Source organism: Panthera pardus, unplaced genomic scaffold (genome assembly GCF_024362965.1).
Source record: "Panthera pardus isolate Hobbes unplaced genomic scaffold, ASM2436296v1 HiC_scaffold_16, whole genome shotgun sequence".
NCBI classification, from domain to species: domain Eukaryota; kingdom Metazoa; phylum Chordata; class Mammalia; order Carnivora; family Felidae; genus Panthera; species Panthera pardus.
Window position 1 is genome coordinate 129,242,966 of NW_026526721.1, and position 22,242 is coordinate 129,265,207.

General features: G+C 35.5%; 1 protein-coding gene and 1 non-coding gene across 3 annotated transcripts in view; both read right to left on the reverse strand.

Annotated features, from left to right (window-relative positions):
- The window catches only part of DNAJC13 (DnaJ heat shock protein family (Hsp40) member C13), a 125,037-nt gene that overhangs the window by 54,465 nt on the left and 48,330 nt on the right, over positions 1 to 22,242 (reverse strand). Inside the window, exons 13-25 of one of the 2 annotated variants that reach the window (XM_019436489.2) lie at positions 21,721 to 21,820; positions 19,848 to 19,955; positions 18,832 to 18,987; positions 18,062 to 18,118; positions 15,903 to 16,024; positions 12,838 to 12,913; positions 12,486 to 12,581; positions 11,535 to 11,678; positions 7,902 to 7,916; positions 7,239 to 7,321; positions 5,718 to 5,871; positions 2,365 to 2,468; positions 2,118 to 2,277 (exon numbers count right to left, since the gene is read on the reverse strand). In XM_019436489.2, the coding sequence (XP_019292034.1) occupies positions 2,118 to 2,277; positions 2,365 to 2,468; positions 5,718 to 5,871; positions 7,239 to 7,321; positions 7,902 to 7,916; positions 11,535 to 11,678; positions 12,486 to 12,581; positions 12,838 to 12,913; positions 15,903 to 16,024; positions 18,062 to 18,118; positions 18,832 to 18,987; positions 19,848 to 19,955; positions 21,721 to 21,820 (1,375 nt within the window). The remainder of the gene's footprint in view (positions 1 to 2,117; positions 2,278 to 2,364; positions 2,469 to 5,717; positions 5,872 to 7,238; positions 7,322 to 7,901; positions 7,917 to 11,534; positions 11,679 to 12,485; positions 12,582 to 12,837; positions 12,914 to 15,902; positions 16,025 to 18,061; positions 18,119 to 18,831; positions 18,988 to 19,847; positions 19,956 to 21,720; positions 21,821 to 22,242) is intronic. The other variant, XM_019436492.2, reaches the window with a different exon arrangement.
- On the reverse strand, positions 146 to 251 carry LOC128777427 (U6 spliceosomal RNA). The gene has a single exon (XR_008422687.1). It is a non-coding gene; the product is annotated as a U6 spliceosomal RNA (small nuclear RNA).

The following is a 22,242-nucleotide window of genomic DNA, read 5'->3' on the forward strand; positions in this document are numbered from 1 at the left end:
TATTTTTTCAATATATGAAGTTTATTGTCAAATTAGTTTCCATACGACACCCAGTGCTCATCCCAAAAGGTGCCCTCCTCAATACCCATCACCCACCCTCCCCTCCCTCCCCCCCCATCAACCCTCAGTTTGTTCTCAGTTTTTAAAAAATATGGAACACTTCACGAATTTGCGTGTCATCCTTGCGCAGGGGCATGCTAATCTTCTCTGTATCGTTCCAATTTTAGTATATGTGCTGCCGAAGCTAGCATGGAAGGCATTTATTTTAAAAGTCAAAAACAGATATATAGCTTTAAGAATGTATATAAAAATGAAATAAATAAAAGAATTGGCCCAAATGATGTGAATGCAAACTGGTGCAGCCACTCTGGAAAACAGTATGGAGGTTCCTCAAAAAACTAAAAACAGAACTACCCTACGACCCAGCAATTGCACTACTAGGCATTTATCCCCGGGATACAGGTGTGCTGTTTCGAAGGGACACATGCACCCCATGTTTATAGCAGCACAATCAACAATAGCCAAAGTATGGAAAGAGCCCAAATGTCCATCGATGAATAAATGGATAAAGAAGATGTGGTATATATATACAATGGAGTATTACTTGGCAATCAAAAAGAATGAAATCTTGCCATTTGCAACTACATGGATGGAACGGAAGGGTATTACACTAAGTGAAATTAGAGAAAGACAAGCATATGACTTCACTCATGTGAGGACTTTAAGATTAGACAAAACAGATGAACATAAGGGAGGGGACACAAAAATAATATAAAAACAGGGAGGGGTACAAAATATGACACTCATAAATATGGAGAACAAACTGAGGGTTACTGGAGGGGTTGTGGGAGGGAGGGGATGGGCTAAATAGGTAAGGGCACTAAGGAATCTACTCCTGAAATCATTGTTTCACTATATGCTAACTAGTTTGGATGTAAATTAAAAAAAAAAAAAAAAAAAAAAAAAGAATTGGCCCAAATGATACTTCTCAAGTAAATATTCTAAAGAATGATTAATGATGTGTCACATAAATCACATCATGATGAACACAAAACAAGAAGGAAAAATATATCTACCTAAAATTACAAATGCTATGCCACAAATACTCAGGTTCACTGGAGTAACAGTGAATTGGAATTCAATAGTACAAACTGGTATAACAGCAAAGAAAGATTTTTCATCTGGTTATGTTATTTCCTAGGTACATTTTGTAACCTTATCCAGAATCAGTTTCTTAATGTACAAAGCATGACTGACACATAAGGTAACTATAACAAGCACTGATTATAAAAACCATTTAAAAATTGGTGAAATAGGGGCACGCGGGCGGCCAAATGTCTGACTTCCACTCAGGTCATGATCTCGCGGTCCGTGAGTTCGAGCCCCGCGTCAGGCTCTTTGCTGACAGCTCAGAGCCTGGAGCCTATTTCAGATTCTGCACCTCCCTCTCTCTCTGCCCCTCCCCAATTTATGCTCTCTCATTCTCTCTCAAAAAATGAATAAACATTAAAAATTTTTAAATAAAAATTGGTAAAATGGTGCAAAGGCAGTTCACTGAAATTTAAATGGTTAAATGTAAGAGAAAGAGAAGCACAAATGAAAGAACAAAGTGTTTATACTGCAATAAGTAGGTAACACTCAAATTTGGGCTGCACTAGATGAATGGATCAGTCTGTTCTTTCCCCCAGCCAAGCTCAAGTGTCAAATGACAAACTTTCTAAAATGTGCTAACTCAAGGTTCCCTTTTTTTGGTTACCACTGTAGTTCTAAAAAGTTTTACTATCTTCACACTTTGAAATTTAGTATGCTAGCATCATTTAAGACTTTTTCCAAAGTGGAAAACCAAATATACACACAAATCTAAGAGTCACTATTTCTTTTACACACCTGTCCAGCTCATCCATACTTCACTGAATGGACAAACACTAACCCATTTATTAGTCATTTTCCTATTCATCTAACTTATATTTAATTGAGTATTAAGTAAATTACACAAAAACTCATGCAGAAAGTTATGGTAACAATGTAATCAAACAGAATTTACATTTAGTTTTAAAAATGTAACAAGTACCCCAAATGCACTACCACATAGCAATTTCCTTAAATGATATCCTTACCCTCTCTAACATTCCAATGATATATCTCGTATCTGTAAAGGGTCCTATTTCTTCATGACATCTGCCATAAACAATAGCAAGGGCTTGTAAACATAAACACTTCATGTTTACTTTTGGGGTGAGAAGGAAACGATGATAGAGCTCATTGAAAAACTCATACCTAGATTAAAAAAAAAAAGTTCACAATAGAATTAGCCATGAAACTACTAGTGAAAACAAGTACAACAAGATATGAAGAGTAGCTTACGATCTCTTAATTGATCCACTTTCTTCATTCTCATCTTCCTCCAATAGTAACCTCAGGTAATAGTCTCCTATTTTGATTTCCTCTGCGAGGCACTCATATTTAACCTTTATTAATAAATGCAAATTAGATTATTTTAGTTTACAGGAAGTTTTTGACAGTTTCCACAGAATCACTTCTCAAATTCTGTTCAGAGCTTTTTTCTTTTCTTGTTAAGATCACCTTTAACAGAAAAAAAAGTCATCATTTCTTAAAATATCTGGTAATTATGATTAATATGACCTACTATTTTAGGTAAGTGTTAAAGAGCAGAAATTACATACCAATTTTATGAATATGAAACTTGCTGATAAAAACTTCCACAGGACTATATGGTATTAATGAGGTTTAAGGGAAGGAAAACTCAAAACACTGTTAACAGATTATCTGCTTCATTCCCTTCTCAGTTTGCCATGACCAACTACAGAGTAAATGATCCGGCATCATACACGGCTTGTGCAATTCACACAAGGAACCTCAGGTTTCCCTCATCTCCCAACATATCAACTACATTTTATGGTGTAATTTTTGTTTTGTTTTGTTTTGTTTTGTTTTGTTTTGTTTTGAGAGAGAGAGAGAGAGAGAGAGAGAGAGAGAGAGAGAGAGAGAGAGAGAGAGAGAGAATATGAACAGAGGAGAGGGAGAGAGAGAATCCCAAGCAGGGTCCATGCTCAGTGCAGAGCCCAAAGTGGGGCTTGATCCTAGGACCCTGGAATCATAACCTGAGCTGAAATCAAGAGCCAGACAATCAAGTGACTGAGCCACCCAGACGACCCTATTGTATATTTTTATTTACTCATTCTCTGTATGTCAAATTACCCCAGATTACAAAAGAGGTGATACATGAAGGAGGAGCCCATGATCAGGGGCTAAGGCAGCACCATAACCCTTGTACTCAGACTATTACAAAAAGGAATTCCTTGACCAGATTATTATTAAATTCTTTTTCCAAAGCCTAAAATAACTGATTTCTAAAAATATAAATTATATAAAATCATGCATGCACACACACACATTTCACTTTCTATAAATTCTGAGCATTCAATTCATTCAACTTCTATCTATTAAGCATATAATACTGTGTGTGCCATGCACTGTTCTAGTCATCAGGGATACAGCAATAAACAAACATAAAAATTACTGTCCTTATAGGAGCAGCAGATAAAAAAGTAAAATATGGGGGCACCTGGGTAGCTCAGTCGGTTAAGTGTCTGACTCTTGGTTTCAGCTCAGGTCATGATCTCATGGTTTGTGAGACCAAGCCCCCTGTCAGGCTTGCTAACAGTGCCAGAGCCTGCCTGGAATTCACTCTCTTCTCTCTGTGCCCCTCTCATCGTGCACATGTATATATGCTCTCAAAATAAATATTTTAAAAAGTAAAGTATAATTAACAGTTGGGTGACAGTGCTATGGTGAAATAAGGCAGGGAAAAAGGACAGTGTGTGTGCTTATGCGGGGGGGGGGGGGGGGGAGGGATATCCATGTACAAAGAGGGCTGCATGTTTAAACAGACTCGCAGACTCGCCAGGAAGGGTCTATTCAGATGATGATATGCAGGAAAAGACCTGAAGGAGAAAACAAGTTGTGAGGCTATCCAGGAAAAATAATATTTTAGTTAAGCAGGAATACCAAGCAGAAAGACCTTGAATCAAGAACGTGAATTTGGTGTTTCCAGGGAAGTCAGTGTTGCTGGAGCAAAAGTGAAAGGCTCAGTAGTAGAACATGAGAACAAAGAAACAATGCTGCGGGTCAGGGGGTGCACAGATCCTGTAAGTCATTTCAAGGACCCAGGCTTTGACAAAGTAAGATGGGAAGTGACAGTGACAGAAGCACCAGAGGGCTCTGGTGAGCACAGGAGAGACATGATCTACTTACATTTTAACAAGATCATAATGCTGCTATGTTGATAACATTACAGGGAGGCAAGAGTGGAAGCAGATATACTGATATAATCCCATAGAGAGAAAATGGTTGGGTTCTGGATCAATTTGGAGGATGCACTGAATAGGATTTGCTGATAAATTAGGTTTGGGGTGTAAGAGAAAAGATGACTTCAAGGGTTTTGACTAGAAAATAAGGAGGAGCCATTATCTAAGATCAAAAAGACTACAAGAAAAGTAGGTTTAGGGAAAGAATAAGAGCACAGTTTAAGAGCTATACTCTAGAAGCTTACTAGATATCCAATTAGAAGATAAAAGTATGAGGTTGGGGCATCTGGGTGGCTCAGTCAGTAAAGCATCCAACTTAGACTCAGGTCATGATCTCACGGCTTGTGGGTTCGAGCTCCGCGTCCGGCTCTGTGTGACAGTTCAGAGCCTGGAGCCTGCTTCTGATTCTGTGTCCCTCTCTCTCTCTGCTCCTCCCTGGCTTGTGGTCTCTCTCTCCCTCTCTCTCTCTCTCTCAAGAATAAATATTAAAAAATTGTTTCTAAAGATAAAAGTATGAGGTCAAGAAAAAGAAAACCTGAGCTAAAAATATGGAAGCCACCAGCAAATAAAAAATACTGGAAGCCATGAGAATGGTGAAGATCACTGAGACAATGAATATAAGTAAGGGGTCCAAGCACTGGTCCTCTGGGACAATTTAGCAGTTGGGGAAATAAGACAAATGAACAAAGAAGGAGGAATGCACCGTGAAGGAGGAGAAAATCCAGGAGAACACAGGGTCCCAAAACCAAGTAAAGGAAGTTTTTCAAGGAGGAGAGAATGAGCACAAATTGTTTTATTTTGGAAATGCAGTTGAATTCAAGATCAAAGCCTGTGGGGTCATGAGTAGGTTCATATTTACAGCTGTTATGAGAGTTTACATTATACACACAAATAAGATTATCTACCACCACCATTTTTTTTTTTTACCAACATGTTTCTTGATCTTGTTTTGTTGTTCTTCACATCAATATTTTAATAGAAAAGCAAAATATGGCCACATTCACAAAACTACCACAAAAAAATTAAACAAGGTACAAATAGAAGGAAAAAGGGAGAACAGGCTATGTTTTAATGGAGAAAAAAAAAATCTAAGGAGAAAAAAAACAAGCAAAGAACAGATCTGGAAAGTACAGGATCCAATTCATTAACCCTCTACATGGTTTTCAGGCACAAAGCTGAGTTACTTAACATAAGTAATTTTAAGTTTTTGTCTCAGGCAAATGTTAAAATTTTCTTTTAACATTTTAACATTTCTTTAACATATTTTCCCCACAAAATTAAGAAGGAAAGGTAAAAATGTTATATAACCACAAATCTTAAAAAAAAAAACAACCTCCAAAAATAACATGTGCTTTAAAAAAAAATTAATATTACAAAGCTAAACTTTACCTCAAATTCATGGTGGTTCCAAGAGATCACATTAGCACTACCAAGCTCTCTATCAATATTAAATGCTCTCATTTCAGATTCAAGACTATCTCTCAGTTCTTCTCGTGTTTTGAAATTCCAAATTAGGTTTGACTTGGCATGATCCTGACCAAACCTATGTATATAATCAGAAAATAGTAGTAAACGATAAACTTTTTAAAAATCTATAAATACCCCTTATTACATTTTATAGTAAAAAAAACAGTGGAATTAATAAACTCCAAGAAGTATAATAAAGAAAATAAAATCTCTGTAAAGTACGGTACAATATAGAGTCTTGGTGACAGGTATCAGATACACACTGCAAAATTCTTTGACCTTTTTTGTGTATTTTCAAGCTTTCATAATAAAATGCTAGCGGAAAAAAATGAACCTAAACTGTAAAACAAATCTGTGTAGATTTCAAACCAAGGAACTGTTATTTCAATTTCAGTATTTATTACTGGTATAAATTCCAGTCAGAAAATAATTATAATCAAAAATCAAATTTCACATTGGAGATAATAATTTCTGAACTATGGAGTGTGAAGTGTGTAGGATGAGCAACATTCTAGATGAGAACGTTACAAACTACCTAAGGAAGAATATGTCTAAACTGCCAAACTCAGATTGGTATTTACAAAATATCTTCCTTTTGTTCCTGGAATAATTTAACTTGTGATAAACTTGGACCCAGGTCTGAACTGGAAGTAGAGGGGCATCATATCCTTTTCACTTTCATTCTGCAACCCTTCTAGAAAGTCTAATGTCAGAATTCCAAGACAGTTCTAGGGAAGACAACATAAAAGAATTCCTGAGGAAGAAACCAATACTCTTAAGGCCATACTATATACTATACTATATGCTTTAAAAGTATATTTTGGGAAGTATATTATATATAAAAGTATATTGGGGAAGTTTCCAAAGCAAAGCAGTATTTTCCTTTATTAGCCAAGGTATAATCAGTGTCAGCTTCCAGAGTAAGTACAGTAAGTTATCCCCAAAAGTTTAGCAAATCCCCAAAATGTTTCTAAGTCTTTCAGTGTGTATATATCTGTGTGTGTTTGGGGTGGAGGAACAGGAGGCAGGAGCAGTAGATGGAGAGAAGGGGTCAATAGATCAGAAAGGCTGGACAAGTATAAAAAGGCCAGCTAAGCTGGATACCCATTTACCTCAAGTCTCCTTATGTTTTCATCCATCTACCTCTTTTAAGACCCCATTTCTTACAAGGCTTAAAGGTTGTAATGCTTAAACTGATTATCTCAAAGCCTTAATAAAATTTTAAAAGTGACTTTAGCTCCTCAGACAACCAACACTCTATAAAAGACATTAATTTTATGGAAGCATCACTAATCATACCGATCTTAACAGTTACAGTTTTTTAACTTCATGCTGTAAAAGTACTCATCGCATAAGTACTAGTTTCATGCAAGAAAAACCTATGATGATTCCTCTAATGGCAATGCCAAATTCTATCTGTTGGAAGAGAGGCTTTAAGTTTACCTGTAATAGAAGAGATCCCAATTTGCTTCTATTTTTATTCTTTGTCTTCTCTTCCGAAGAACAACTGGCTTTTGATTTATATTCTGGAAAAACAAAAACAAAAACAAAAAACTTCATAGTGCTCAATCTGGGACTACCAAATAGGCTCAGTCAGAAAATCGTCACTTTTTAAGTGATGAGAGACATTTCCTACATCAAATTTTGGCAGAAACAAGTTAATGAAGCAAAATCTATAAAATATGAATATAAAATATTAGATTATTTCACAAAATACTACTGTGCTAGCAGGTATTTCCACAGTGTTGTTGAAATATTTTCCATTGTAGCCTAAAGTTGTTCCAACACCAAATTGTTACAGTGTACAGTGATGACTGATAAAATTTATGAGTCAAAAACAGTGACTTGTTTTAAACATTTACATGCAGTTAATACACAAGTCATGGGAAAATAATAAATGCAAAAGATTATAGGTTATTAAACTGCCACCAAAGCCATAATGCACAAGTATAAATTGAAATAGCTAACAGACAAGAAATAAGAATCTATATTCAGACACGTGAGGTGAGACTTGAATTTAATTTATTAGACAAAGAATCTCAAAGACAACTCCACATGCCAGGCAGTTTAATGCATTTCACACATGTAGCAGAGACTTAAACTCACCATATTGTTTCTGTCCTGAATTTAATTGTAAAAAGGAAAAAATAAAAGTTTTAAAGAAAATAAAAATAACAGAGTGAGCGTGAGTTAAGCTGTATCTATCACACAAATTCCATGAGGTTGTCACCAATAAAAATTACCTTCACCTTAAGACACCTGCTTCTCTAAGTCTGTGACTCAGATTTTAGGCAGTCATAAACCCATTTGAGAATTCAAAGAAAGCAATGGCCTCCTATTCCAGAGAAAGACATACATAAGGTTTATAACTGGAGGGTAAGATTTCAAGGATTTCTTGAAGTCTATATATGGGCTGGCAGTTAGGTATCTCTGCTCCAAGTAAAACCTGTAGATACGGCAGATGTTAAAATTCTAGTCCTTAATGTGACAGAACCAAAAAGTAGAAAGTATTATAAATTAAAACATGAAAGTGTAACTTCATTAAAGAAGTGGCAAATTACCTAAAATAAAGCAAGAAAACAGACCAGATGACATAAAAAGAATAAAGGCTAAATGAGTAATGAATTTTAAAAAGTAAATGCTGTTTGAAAAATAAAATCTATTGGTTACATAAGGAAATGTCTCCTACAAAGTTGTAATTCTGTGCACTCTCATGAAAACTCATGTAAAGTGACTTGAATAAAGCAATAAATAATTCAAAAATTTAGTTTACTGATAAACCTTTCTCTAAAACTTGTAATTAAGGAGCACTTTCTTCAATTTCCCCTGCTCTCAGGACAAAAAGCTGGGGGTCCAGAGTAGTGAAAACGTAAATGCTATACATAAAAAATACAACCAGCTCTCCATAAACAGAGCTCATGGACTCAGAAACTTAGGCTAAAACCCTTAACTAGCTAAACAAATTCCTCAACTAAAAAATAAATAAATAAATAAAAGTAATTTTATACATTAGCCAAAGATTATTAATTGGACACAGAACATTAGCTACAAATGAAATTGACTTACTAAACGTTCTGATTATATAAGAAATGCAGTTCATTTCAAGGCTAGCCAGTTAATCTTGACAATGGTTAGTTTTCAGACTAGCTAAAGCACATGATCATTCCATATATGGGTGTTAATATTTCTACAAAGAAAATAGTCACAAAGATTATTCACTGTTTTCTAAAGAAATTAATGTTAAAAATAGTACCATGGCAAAAATAATCCATTTGCTACCCAAAACAGTTTCTTGACCAGCATATATACTGGGCATCATTTTTTGCTCAACATTTCAGATAACACTCGTAAATGAAACCAATAGACCAAAAAAACATTATTTATGTTAAAAAATATATTCTTTTCCCTCTGAATTGTTCTCTTTAAATAACAAATGCTTCAGGGCACCTGGGTGGCTCAGTCGGTTAAGCATCTGACCTCAGCTCAGGTCATGATCTCGTGAGTTCGAGCCCTGCGTGGGCTCTGTGCATACAGCTCTGAGTCTGGAGCCTGCTTCAGATTCTGTGTCTCCTCCTCTCTCTGACCCTCCCATGCTCATTCTCATGCTCTGTCTCTCAATAATAAATAAATGTTAAAAAAATTTTTTTTAAATAACAAATGCTATCCACATTTAGAACTAAAATAAAGTAACTTTGTGCTAAAACTTATGCTGGATAAATGTTACGTATGAAAGCTGATTCCAATAACTTATTTTCAGTTAGATAATTATATCCAACAGCTTGAATAACTATTATTTTAGAAATGGGCTTAACTACGTGAAGTCAGCTCCTGATTTTTTATTAACTGAAAATCATTTATATCCCTATTTATATATTTTTGACTTTCCAAATGTAACAGCAATATTATCATGACCAGATATGTATACAGTGTTTCTATTGTTACTTTGTTATAATAAAAAAGCAAAGCAATACTACAGAACAGAGAAGGGAGATACTCTTATTCTGATTTTATGAAAGAGGAAAGTAATGTTCTGAAAACCTGTAACTTATGTTTGGGATTAATAAATGATAAAACTAGGGGTGCTTGGGTGGCTCAGTCAGTTAAGTATTTGATTCTTGATTTTAGCTCAGGTCATGATTTCACATGATTTCACTCACAGTTTGTGAGTTTGAGCCCCACAGGGGGCTCTGCACTGACAGTGTGGAGCCTGCTTAGGATATTCATATTCTCTCTCTCTCTCTCTCTCTCTCTCTCTCTCTCCTTTCCACAGTCTCTCCCCCCATGCCCAAAATAAATGAATAAACTTAAAACAAAATAAAACTAGGCTCAGATGTAGGTTAAACAGTTCAACCTTCAGTATTTTCACTATCGTAGCCATTCAGAAAGCCTATCTAGTGATTCTTTATATTGCATATGCCACTCACACAAATCAGCACGAACGCATTTATGCTCAAGCTCTAAAGAACTGAATTTTGGTCTCATTTTCACATAGACACACAAGACTGTTATGTTCTGCTACACCTGATGCCTTATGTTTGGAAGTTCTGGAAATTCATAAGAAACCTGTTTAACAAGATATTTATATTACTTTCTCTGTATAAAGAAATAGCTACCATAAGCGAAAAGATGCTTAAAAGCAAAGAATCTCAGTGTGGTTAACAAAAACTGTGAGACCAAGTCAACTTTTATAGTTGACTTAACCACTGCACATTACATCCTAGAGAGAAGAGTGTATTACTGAAATTAGGTTCTACTGATTATATATACTACATGCTGAGGAATCAGACCTGACCTGATTTGAGGAGCTAATATTGAAATTTAAGTACATACAGTAAGTTTAATTTAAAAATATGAAACTTATGGGGTGCCTGTGTGGCTCAGTCGGTTGAGCAACTGACTTTGGCTCAGGTCATGATCTCGCAGCTTGTGGGTTTGAGCTCTGCATCAGGCTCTGTGCTGTCAGTTTGCAGCCTGGAGCCTGCTTCGGATTCTGTGTCTCCCTCTCTCTCAGTCTCTCTCAAATCAGTCTCTCTCAAAAATAAATAAACATTAAAAAAATGTTTTTTAATAAGTAAATATATATATTTATATGTGAATATATATATATAATATATATATCATATATATATATTCGTGAAACTTATTACCAAAACACTGGTCTGGCTAGCTCTGAATAAAAATGCTAAACAAGAAGAGCACCTTTACTTTTATAGCTATAAAATAAAATTCAGAGGGGTGCCTGGGTCACTCAGTTGTTAAGCATCTGACTTTGGCTCAGGTCATGATCTCAGTTTGTGAGCTCAAGCCCCACTTTGGGTACAAATGAGCCCTACTTCTCTCCTTCTTTCTCTGCCCCTCCTGGGACTCTCTCTCTCTGTCCCTGACACAATTGCACGCACGTGCTTTCCCTCAAAAAATAAAATAAAAGTAAAATTCAGAGAAGGAAGAAAAAGAGATAACATATGGATAAAGAAGTATAGGAACTGAAAACATGGAAGAAAACTTAAGAGTGAAATTTTACATTCAATTTAATATAAAATACCTAGGTAAAAACCTAATCACAGATTCTTAAAACTATGAATTAAGAAAAACTTATATAAAAATATGAATCAATTAGGTGACATTTCTTCGTATGTGCAATCAGAAATACTGGACTACCATCTCTGTGAACAGGAACAACGAATGTAAGCCTGGGACATACAGAAGTGCTAGAAGTTTGGACGCAGATTTTATTTTTACCTCTTTTTGTGCAATGCCCATTCTATCCCTCCAGTGCATCAACACAAGATCTACTTTTTCTTTGGCAAATTTTTCAACTTCCTTAGCAGCTTTCCCAGCTAGTCTTTGCCATTCTGGAACTTTATTAAATTTTCCATACTGATCCTGTAAAACAATGTTAAAATCCGTTACAGTCCTGTTTGTAAATTTATTTTTAAAATCTAAGTAAAGCTGAGTCACACTATTTGTTTTACATGATAAAATACATACTGGATGTTGGGGGCTCAGTGAAGAAACAAAGTGAAAATTTCTACAATAAATTACACTTTTGTCCAAGAAATCTTAACTTTTCTGCTTAAGTTTCAAGATGATTCCTATGTGAGGGGTGGTGGGATGTGAATGGGAGATGGGTGCAAATAGAAAAATGGGATGAGGAAAGGAAAAGAACACATACAAGACATTATTACAACAGTGTATCTTGCAAGATGTTTAAGTAAATTTTCTCAGAGATAGCCCAACCTTAATAATAAAGATAGCTTTTGTAAGAAAAAAGTCCTACCTAAGTTAATTTTTTCACTGTTGGCCCCTTTCACCAACAACATTTATCAATCACATATTACGTGCAAAATATCACATTATACATTTGAAACTTTAAAAAAAAATCCATTCCTGAATGTGGCAATAAGCTAAGTGAAGGGAAACAAAACATACAAGATTACTACTATTCATAATATTAGACTGCGGTGACAGTTTTACAACTCTATAAATATAAAAAAAAATTACTGAATTGTATACTTATAACAAGAGAATATTATGGGATGTAAATTTTACCTTAATAAAATGGTTAATGATACAAAAAGAGTACTATTATTCAATTCCGTGAATTCTTAGTTTATCTCTAAAAATTTTATTGTGTTTCAGAGAAGAGTGTTCTTTTCAACCTGAAAAGACACTTAGGACAATCATATTTACCATTGCTATTTTCACATTATCTCTAACATGCATGCGATCAGCATCCTTCTCAGGAACTGGATCTGAGCTGTCCAAGTATGCCAGCAAGCCTGGCGGCTAAAAGTAAACAAAAACAAAACATAAAATCCATTTGCAAAACAACCACACAAAAGAAAATTTAGCTTCCAAACTCAAATAAATACTATGATTTAAGCTATTGAGGTTAGCATTTATTATGTGACAACTTCTACAATAAACATCTTTTAAATAAAAAACAAACTAAAAAAATTCTTTAACAGTATAAATAAACTTACTCAATTAAATTTTATTGGACAAGAATGCATAAATCTTCTTGGTCATTCAACAGACTTACCAAAATGCGTTTCAACAGGTTTGTCGCAGTTACGTTATCAGCTGTCCAGAGTCCCACTAAATGTCTACTTAGCTGTCTGAAAAAAGCAGACGTTGAGAAAGGTTTGCTGCTTTATCTCAGCTAGAATAGAAAGGAATTTTTAAGAACAAAATATCATATAAGCAATATGGCTACAGGAAAAAAAAATCATTCTGATGTTAATATTTAAAGTTAGTACTTCAATGTGGAGAGGTGAATCAGACAGTAATTCAAAATGTTGCTAACGTTTTAGAATTTTCTCCAATCAAAATGCTTCCCTGATCAACTCCCTGATTTTCAATGGACCTGAACATGAAGTAGGTTCTTACCTCATTTAAAGACAGGGACAATAAATAAAGCAATTAGACTGGATGATACAATTAGTTTGCATAGTAAGTCCCAAAACAGTGATCATGTAGCATTCTGGCATTCCTTGGAAATCTCAACATGAGCAAAAGTCAGTAACTATGTTCTAATATAACCTTTTTAGCAAGGTCAGGGATAGAAAATATTTTCAGTTTTGGAGCCTAGACAAAGACTCAAAGCAGAGCAAATTATTCTACTCTTGCCACTTTAATTTTTTTACGTTTATTTTTGAGAGAGACACAGAGCACAAGTGGGGGAGGGGCAGAGAGGGACAGACACAGAATCCAAGCAGGCTCCAGGCTCTGAGCTGTCGTCAGCACAGAGCCCGACGTGGGGCTCAAACTCAGGAGCTGTGAGCTAATGACCTGAGCCAAAGTCAGACACTTAACTGACTGAGCCACCCAGGCACCCTTAATCATGCCACCTTCGAGGTAAAAACATATTTTGGTTCAAAGTGGAAATCTAAGATCCATGTTGACTTATGACTTAATCATTTATTAATCTTAACCCTCATGATAACATCTGTCTCCTAATGAGGCTAAAAAGCTCCTCATAAGCAGAAAATATATTTCATGGTTGACCCTTCTGTGCTTCCGCAGGGATTCAAATTGCCATGTGCTTCAAGAATAGGCATGAAACCTGTGAGTGAAATAACCAAACCTACAGACATATGTATTTATAATAGGTTACATTCCCAGAAGAAAAAAGCTTAAAAACCCAAACTGCACTTTGTTACGTTACCAAAAGAAATGAACACCACTAAAACGTTCATTTCTGGGGCACCTGTGGGCTCAGTTAAGTGTCTGACATTTTGTTTCAGCTCAGGTTACGCATGATCTTGTGATCATGGGATCGAGTCATGTCAGGCTCTGTGCTGACAGTGTGGAGCCTGCTTGGGATTCTCTCTCTCTCTCTCTCTCTCTCTCTCTCTCTCTCTCTCCCCCTTTCTCTCGCCCCTTCCCTGTTCATGCTCTCTCAAAAAGAAATAAACTTAAAAAAAAAAAAAACAAACCTGTTCATTTCTGCGCCTATTTGGAAATTACTAATGAAGTAATTACACTTATTTTTTCCTTCACTTGCATCAGGTAGGTATCATTATCAGTGATTCCTTAAACAAGGCTTTAATCAGGGATAAACAGGATAACATTTTATAATAGCAAAGATATAATAAAAAATAAAGCAATGCAAATAACAAGTGGTATCTATATTATAAATTGATAGCTTTTCATTAGTGTAACTGATCACAGTAGGGAATGTAATTGATTAATAAGAGGAACACAAGAAGCAAACATCTAACACAGGGGTTTAATAGAATAAGACATCAAATAGTGTCTATTTTAATGAAAGATGGTATCTAGCATCGCTAAAAAGGCAATATGCCAAGGAAATAATCTTTCTTTTAGATCTTTTTGTCCTCTCAGCCCTAAAAGACTACTTTTGGGGCTAACATTTATAAGTTGAGGGATGCAGACAGCTTCTTATAATACTAACAGCAGAAAACTACTGGCAAGGGAGCATACCAAAGCATCCAATAACTGAATATAGGTGACAAAAAAGGCAAATTTATGGTATCATAAAGTAAACCTAAGTAAAAATTTATGCTATCATTTAAAAAGTCAAAAAGAACATAATCAAAAACATCTTTTTTTAAACTAATGAATCATGAGTCATAATATAGTATGCTAAGGTTATCTGAAGAGTCACACATCAGGAATCATAAAGAAAGATTAAAAGGGATGGAATTCACATGGCCTGGAATAAATCAATAGGTTTATATGCTTCCTTATATTTAAATGATTATTATAAAAAAAGAATTTGCCAAAGTGGAAACTGTTTAACTCCAATAGATTTAGGATAGGCCTACATTAGGCTGATTAGATAATGTTTTCTTTATTCTTTAAAAAACATTTTTTAATGTTTATTTTTGACAGAGAGAGAGAGAGAGAAACAGACAGACTGTGAGCCAGGGGAGGGGCAGAGAGAGAGGGAGACACAGAATACAAAGGAGAACCGTGAGATCATGACCTGAGCTGAAGTCAGATGCCTAACTGAAGGAGCCACCCAGGAGCCCCACTGTTTTCTTTATTCTTTTTTTTTTTTTTTTTTTTTCAACGTTTATTTTATTTTTTGGGAGAGAGACAGAGCATGAATGGGGGAGGGACAGAGAGAGAGGGAGACACAGAATCGGAAACAGGCTCCAGGCTCTGAGCCATCAGCCCAGAGCCTGACGCGGGGCTCGAACTCACGGACCGTGAGATCGTGACCTGGCTGAAGTCGGACGCTTAACCGACTGCGCCACCCAGGCGCCCGTTTTCTTTATTCTTAAAGTAGAGTACCTAACCAAAGATATTTACAAATTGACATCATGGCCAGAAGGAAATACAAAGAGAAAAGGCCTGGATATGTGGTTCTAGTTCCATAAGCTTCTAGGCACTATTTTTCATATTCTACTCCCTTGACTATGGGCCCTTGACTATGGGTCCCTCCCAAGTTATCCAGGGGCAGGGACAATGATCATCTGGGCACAATCTTTCTATAAGGGAAGGAAAAGGAGAACTAGGTGAATCAAAAGATAATGAATCATTCGTGTAATCCAAATACTTATTCAGTCTGTTTTATGTAATATCTGAATCCATTTTCTAAGCAGCAAGTTAATTTACAGCAAATTAAATTTAACCTACCTATTTGTAAGCATCCTCTGATCTGAGCTTATTGTAAACATCGCAGTATGCAAGTGTCGAGGTAAGGCACCTTCACTTAGGGCAAGCTCCTGCATTTTTGTAGCAATTTCTTTGTCACCTTCCTTTGGAAAAAGGGTAAGATGATCCCTAAAGCAGCAATCTAGAACAAGCTATCCTAATTTTATAAAACTAATTTTACATCTCTAAGTAAAATTATACAGTATACAACGTAATAAAAATTTTAAATGCAACTTTACCCAAAAACAACACAGGTGATACAAGTAATTTAAAAAATATTATTTGACTGTGGTGTGAGGTTTTAAATGTTTACAAGTACATTTATCCAATAAATTATGCTTTGCTTAATTTAACATTAAAGTTAGGTTCATTCTCTGAGTATTTATCAGCCCATGAAAGGGAAATGCAACTCAGGGAAATCAGCAATTCCTACCAAAGGCATCTACAAACCAGGCTTGCTTTTATTATTAACAATACATACATTTTCATGGTGAACACAGTTATTTTTTTTTTAAAGAATGATTGATAATTGGGGTAGTTCTTTTTATTCTTAGATTTTACTTTGCTTATATGGGCTCATTTTGGCAACAGAGTATGACAGGACAGGACTATTGATCAAAGGTAATCACAGAACTATGAATTAAGTAAGCAGTGTGATATTTAAGACAATCTGTTGAAAAGCATGAATGCTCACAATGTTAGTGAAAAAAAGTACAAGTATATAGTACAACTGAGTATGCAGTATGTATACAAATATTCACATAGTGTGAATATATATGTACATGTATCATTCTGACAGCACTATCAATACAAATATATACAGTGCATGGTTTGTATATGTACACATATAATTCTGAATACTACAGTCTGAGAGAAAACTTACCAAAATGCTAAGAGTAGTTACCTCAGGATGATAAAAATACAAACGATTTATTTGTTCCTTGAATTTTTTCTATAAACTCCAATGTTTCTTCAAAAATCATATATTGCTTTACAATCAGAAAAAATAATTTAAGATACTTGCCAGGATTTCAGTGTAAATAAAGAAGGTGTTCCTTACATAGATACCTCCAGCTCCAGTCACTGGCTATGAAACGGACATGTGTAGCTTATATTGAAGCCCTAAGTCCACATTTTGGTTATACATGGCCCTCAATAAGTATTTCTGAATGAATGGCAACATATTGGTGGATGGGGGTCAGGAACACACTTTTGTTTGGTCTCGTGGTCTTAACCGTCCTTGGCTATTGTCAGCTCTGTGAGAGATACTTACTTTGGAAACAACCCATTAACTAGAGGAAGAAAATCAGCCTTTATATACCCACTAAAAATGAAAACAACCTTTGATGTATAACACCTATATAGAATTTTTTAACATCTACTTAGAGGTATACTAGTTATGTGCATTTTATTTAGCAACATGTTATATTTATGAGTTACAATCACTGAGAGTTTTTGATAAAAGGGGCACTCTTACATTTTATCCAAACCACTACTATGACGACAAAAAAGTGAGAATTCAAAGCCACTTAAACTGATGTTATTGTAAACATCAGTATGCAAGTTGATATTCATAGCCATGATTTTGTTTACTAAAAAACACAGAAAGCTAAAGAAATTATCTTGGGGAAACAATATCTTGTGTCTGTCCAATAACATAAACTAACCTCTAGAGCTCACTTACAAATGCACTTTAGCCTGAGGAACTTATTTTTGTTACCATTCTTATTTAACACCACTTTGCTATGAACTAACTCCATTAACAGATTTCCATGTAACCTCAGTACCTAAAGATTTCAGTAGCATCAATACCATCATCTCCCATGCCCCCCAAAAAAAGAGCAAGAGAGGGAGAATGCTAACTTTTAATTCTCTTAAACAAACACAACACAAATAATATAGGAACAAGAAAGATTTATTTGCCCTAAACCCACTTACCTCAGAACTTTCAAACTCTTAGTTTAATATTGAGGATTGTTTCTGTAGTTTAAAACTAACTTCTGAATAAAGATTTAAAATTACTTTTCTTACCCAGAAAAAGTGCATGTTTCCCATAACAGGCTGAAAGGTAATTTTGTCAGCTTCAATGAAAACAGCCAATCAACATTCAAGTAAGTTTCAAATTTCCAAGCTGTTCTCACCTCTATTATTGCCTTCATAACCAATCCAGCTCCTTTGATAATTGCCATGGAAGGATGCTTTAACACGGGGAGAAAAAAGAATCACAGAATGAAAGAATTTCATTCCAACATGGCTAGCTGTTGCTTTTAAGGAGGATATACAATTTTATTCAAGGTATAAGTCATAAAATTAGTAAAGGATACATCTGAAAGTCAGATCACAGTTTGGTTAAAAATTTTAGGTATCCTTACAACATAGCTTTAAAGAAAATCAAAGCATCAGCAGGAAACAGCTGGTACTTATTTGAATAATTATACTTATTTGAATAAATATCAAATGTAATGATACACACTGACATTATACAAATTAATATGAAATAAAAATATAAGTATATAGAAACACATCACATATACGTAATACTGTAATATATGAAATAACAATGTTTTCAGCTCTTTATGAACAGCTCTACTAAAACTCATCCTATTATTTGGTAATTTATAAAGAAAAGGGTACTCTGGGCCTATCATAGAAAAAAATGCATTTCTCACTCCTGAGATGGAAAAGATGGGCAACAGGGTCAAAACAGTGGTCAAAAGCCATTGATAGAGCTCTACATGAAACACCAAGAAATCTGTAGAATTTAAATATCCTTAATAGGATAACATACTAGGCTGTGTTCTCTTATCAACATTATTACAGAAGCACACATCCATTATTTTAAAACCAAACTCTAAGTGGGTCTCTCTTAGAGTAGCTGTTAGCTGATAAAGAAGATAACAAACTCTCTCACCTGAAAGAGTTTGAAGAGGGTTCTTCCATTGGATGCTACCATCTCTAAGAGCATATCAAACTGCTGTCCTTCTGTTGTCTCACTATATGGAGCACAGAGGGCAAAAGTAAGGAAGTCCAAGAGTGAACTAATAACTAGGGCACCAGTCCCATGATCCTGAAACAAGTAACATATTACCATGACTTAGGGCAGAATTTCAAGCAAAACAGTAGTAACATGCTTCTGCTAGTCTGTATGTTAAAAGTATTCCTCAACATGAGGTTTAAAGTTTGACTAAGGAGTATTTGTTTTACTAATGCAATAAATCCACTGCTTACCATATTTCAAAAGGAAAATAATTAAAATTTGGTCCAATTTCAAGAGAATAACCAAGACTCCTCAAACACGTATAATAAAGGTTAACATGTATAGAATTCATATAAAAAGTAATCTTTGACAAAACTTATAAAACCCTGAAAATTTGTTCCTTCGAAATGTTACAGACTGCCCATCTCCAAAACTGTTACCAGTGACTGAAGAGTAAGGATGTCACTAATTTTTAAGAGCAGCTTATTTCATAATGACATTATTAAAGAACAAAAAAACCCTGGAATATCACTGCAAAAATCTAAAGTCTTTGCAACTTACTCTTTTCAGATGAATGGATACAGTCCTAAAACAGAGTATTTTACTATTAGTGAGTGACCAAGCTGACCAAACTGTGTATGACCAACTGACCAAAGCTGGGAGCTCCAATTAAATAAAAACTGTCCAGGTCACCTGGGTGGCTGAATCAGTTAAGCGTACGACTCTTGATTTGGCTCAGGTCATGATCTCACGGTTCATGGGTTCAAGCCCCCTGCTTGGGGGCTCTCTCTCTCTCTCCCTCTCTGCCACTCCCATGCATGCACTCTCTCTCCCTCTCTCTCAAAATACAAAAAATTAAAAAAAAAAAACAACTGTCCAAACTGCACTTCTGAAATACCTTTCAATAATGTATGGTATTTCTCATTAAGACAAATTTAATTACAACTTACCACATGGGAATTAAATTTCTCTAGTAAGTTTTCCAGAAACTTCTTTGAAGAGAGAAGAGAAGCTTTGTTCAGCTGTTCTTGCCTTAAGTCATAGTCATCATGCATGGGCTATTGATTAAAAACAGTGATAATTCATGAGCAACCCATATGCTGGCATCACACGGAAGTCATTTATAGAGAGTATTCATTAAATACTAAAAAAAATTAAAAACCATAGCCTTTAAGGTTGAAGGCAGAAAGGAAACTCGTGATAAGACAAACAGGCAAACGTGATGATTTCCCCCAGGGTCTGATGAGGCTTTGCAGATAATGAATCCGAGTATCTGTAGCGAGTACTATATAAGGCACACTCTCAAAAGTCCAGGTCTCCTCCTTAAAGGCATATGACATCCATTTCTTCTCCCCCAATTTTATAATTTAAATTTGAAATGGTAAAACTTAGCATTTATTTACCTATATTTTTAAACAGCATTTAAAAGCAGGTACTAAACGAGCAGCAAATACTTCTTTGTCCCTTTGACTGGTGGAATAAAGGAGAATGGAAAACGGATTCTAACATGAAGGTTAGGAGTAAAGATCCAATCCTAACTTTGCTACTAACTACAGCTGACCTTAGGCAAGGTTAATTGCTATAACTCCAAGTTTCCCTTTCCTCAGTCATCAAGTAGGATTAATGGCACTCAGCTCACAGGACTACTCTGAAGCTTAAATGAGATAATTCATGTAAGATACACAGCCAAAACCTAATATGTAATGAAAGCTCAAGGTGTTTCACACTACCACAGTTTATTTTCTAGGTATCCCACTAACTCTTTTAATGGAGTTACCCGGAGTAGTAAAGATAGTAAAATTCACTTTGAAGAATAAATGTAAGACTTTATGTAAGTGATTACTTAGGTTTATTCTATACCACTGAGCTTGCCTACAGCACTTTATATGAAACATAAAAGTCCCACTACTATACACAACATTGAAGTTAATCAGGAACTTCAAGTTACACTGAACAATTCATTGCTTCTCCTCCCAAAGAAACTGTCACCAAGTTAGACCTTTGCCCTCAGCCTTCAAATGTGCCTTCTTTAGCCCCAACCTACTCCATCTTATTTCTTACATATTTAGTCTGCCTCTAACCTTACCTCTAATGCAGTCTCCACATACCATCAATCAGCTTTCAGAGGTCCAAACCTAATGTTATACTCCGCTGCTGAAAAACCTTTCAGGTTGTTCCTTACTAAAGAATATAAATCTAGCTTCTTTGATATAAAAGGCTTTTGATAACTGTCTCTGCAATACATCTCTAACCTTAACTCCTAATCCCACATACCTCCATACATGCTTTATGACCCAGCCATTTCAATTATGTGCTTCATCCTAAACATGCCTTTGTATATGCTATCCCGTTTCTCAGGAAAGCCGCTCACAGAGGGAAAATACCTGTCTATCCTTTAAGATTGAGTTCAAGTGTAACACCTTCCAGAAAGATTGGCCTAGAATCTTTTATCTTTTCCTCACCACAAAACCAAAACTGAGTGCTGCTTTTTAGGGATCAGGTAACCTCTACTACTTTAGACTATACATACAAGCCTACCTTACTAGACTGTTAGCCATTTCAAGAAAGGAAGGAATTCTATTTCTAGTAGATAGCACAGTGCCAGTTTATAAGATACGCTAAAAAAAAAAAACACACAAAAACAAAAACACACACACACACACACAAAACCCACAAAAAAAAAAATCACATTTATTTGAATAAATAAATGGCTATGAGAACAATCCAGGAAATCTAGGTTTGTGGAAATTTAAACCATCAATCAACTTAAGAAAAACCAGTAAAATGACATTAAGTAGATGGATTTTAAAAAATACTACTTACACACATGAGGGCACAGAGCATATCAACAGCTGCATGGATTACTCCATTGTTGCTCCTCTTGAGTGCTTTTACTACCTTCACTCCTAGACGTTCCCGAAACCTTGTGGAACAACAACAACAACAAAAAACCCCCAAGCATATAACAGCAGTATCAGAGCATTACTTTATCATTAAAATGTGACATAATAAGTCTTTGTAAGTTTCTATTGCATTCAGCAAGTACATATTTTATTTTGAGAGAGAAAGAGAGAGAGTGGGGAAGGGGCAGGGAGAGTATCCCAAGCAGGCTCCGTGATGTTAGCACAGAGCCTGATGCAGGGATTGATCCCACTAACCATGAAATCATGACCTGAGCCAAGCTCAAGAGTCAGATGCTCAACCAACTGAGCCACCCAGGCACCCCAGCAAGTATATATTTATTTTTTTAAGTTTATTTATTTATTTTGAGAGAGAGTGTGAGCGGGGGAGGGGCAGAGAGAGAGGGAGAGAGAGAATCTCAAGTAGGCTCTGCACTGACAGCAC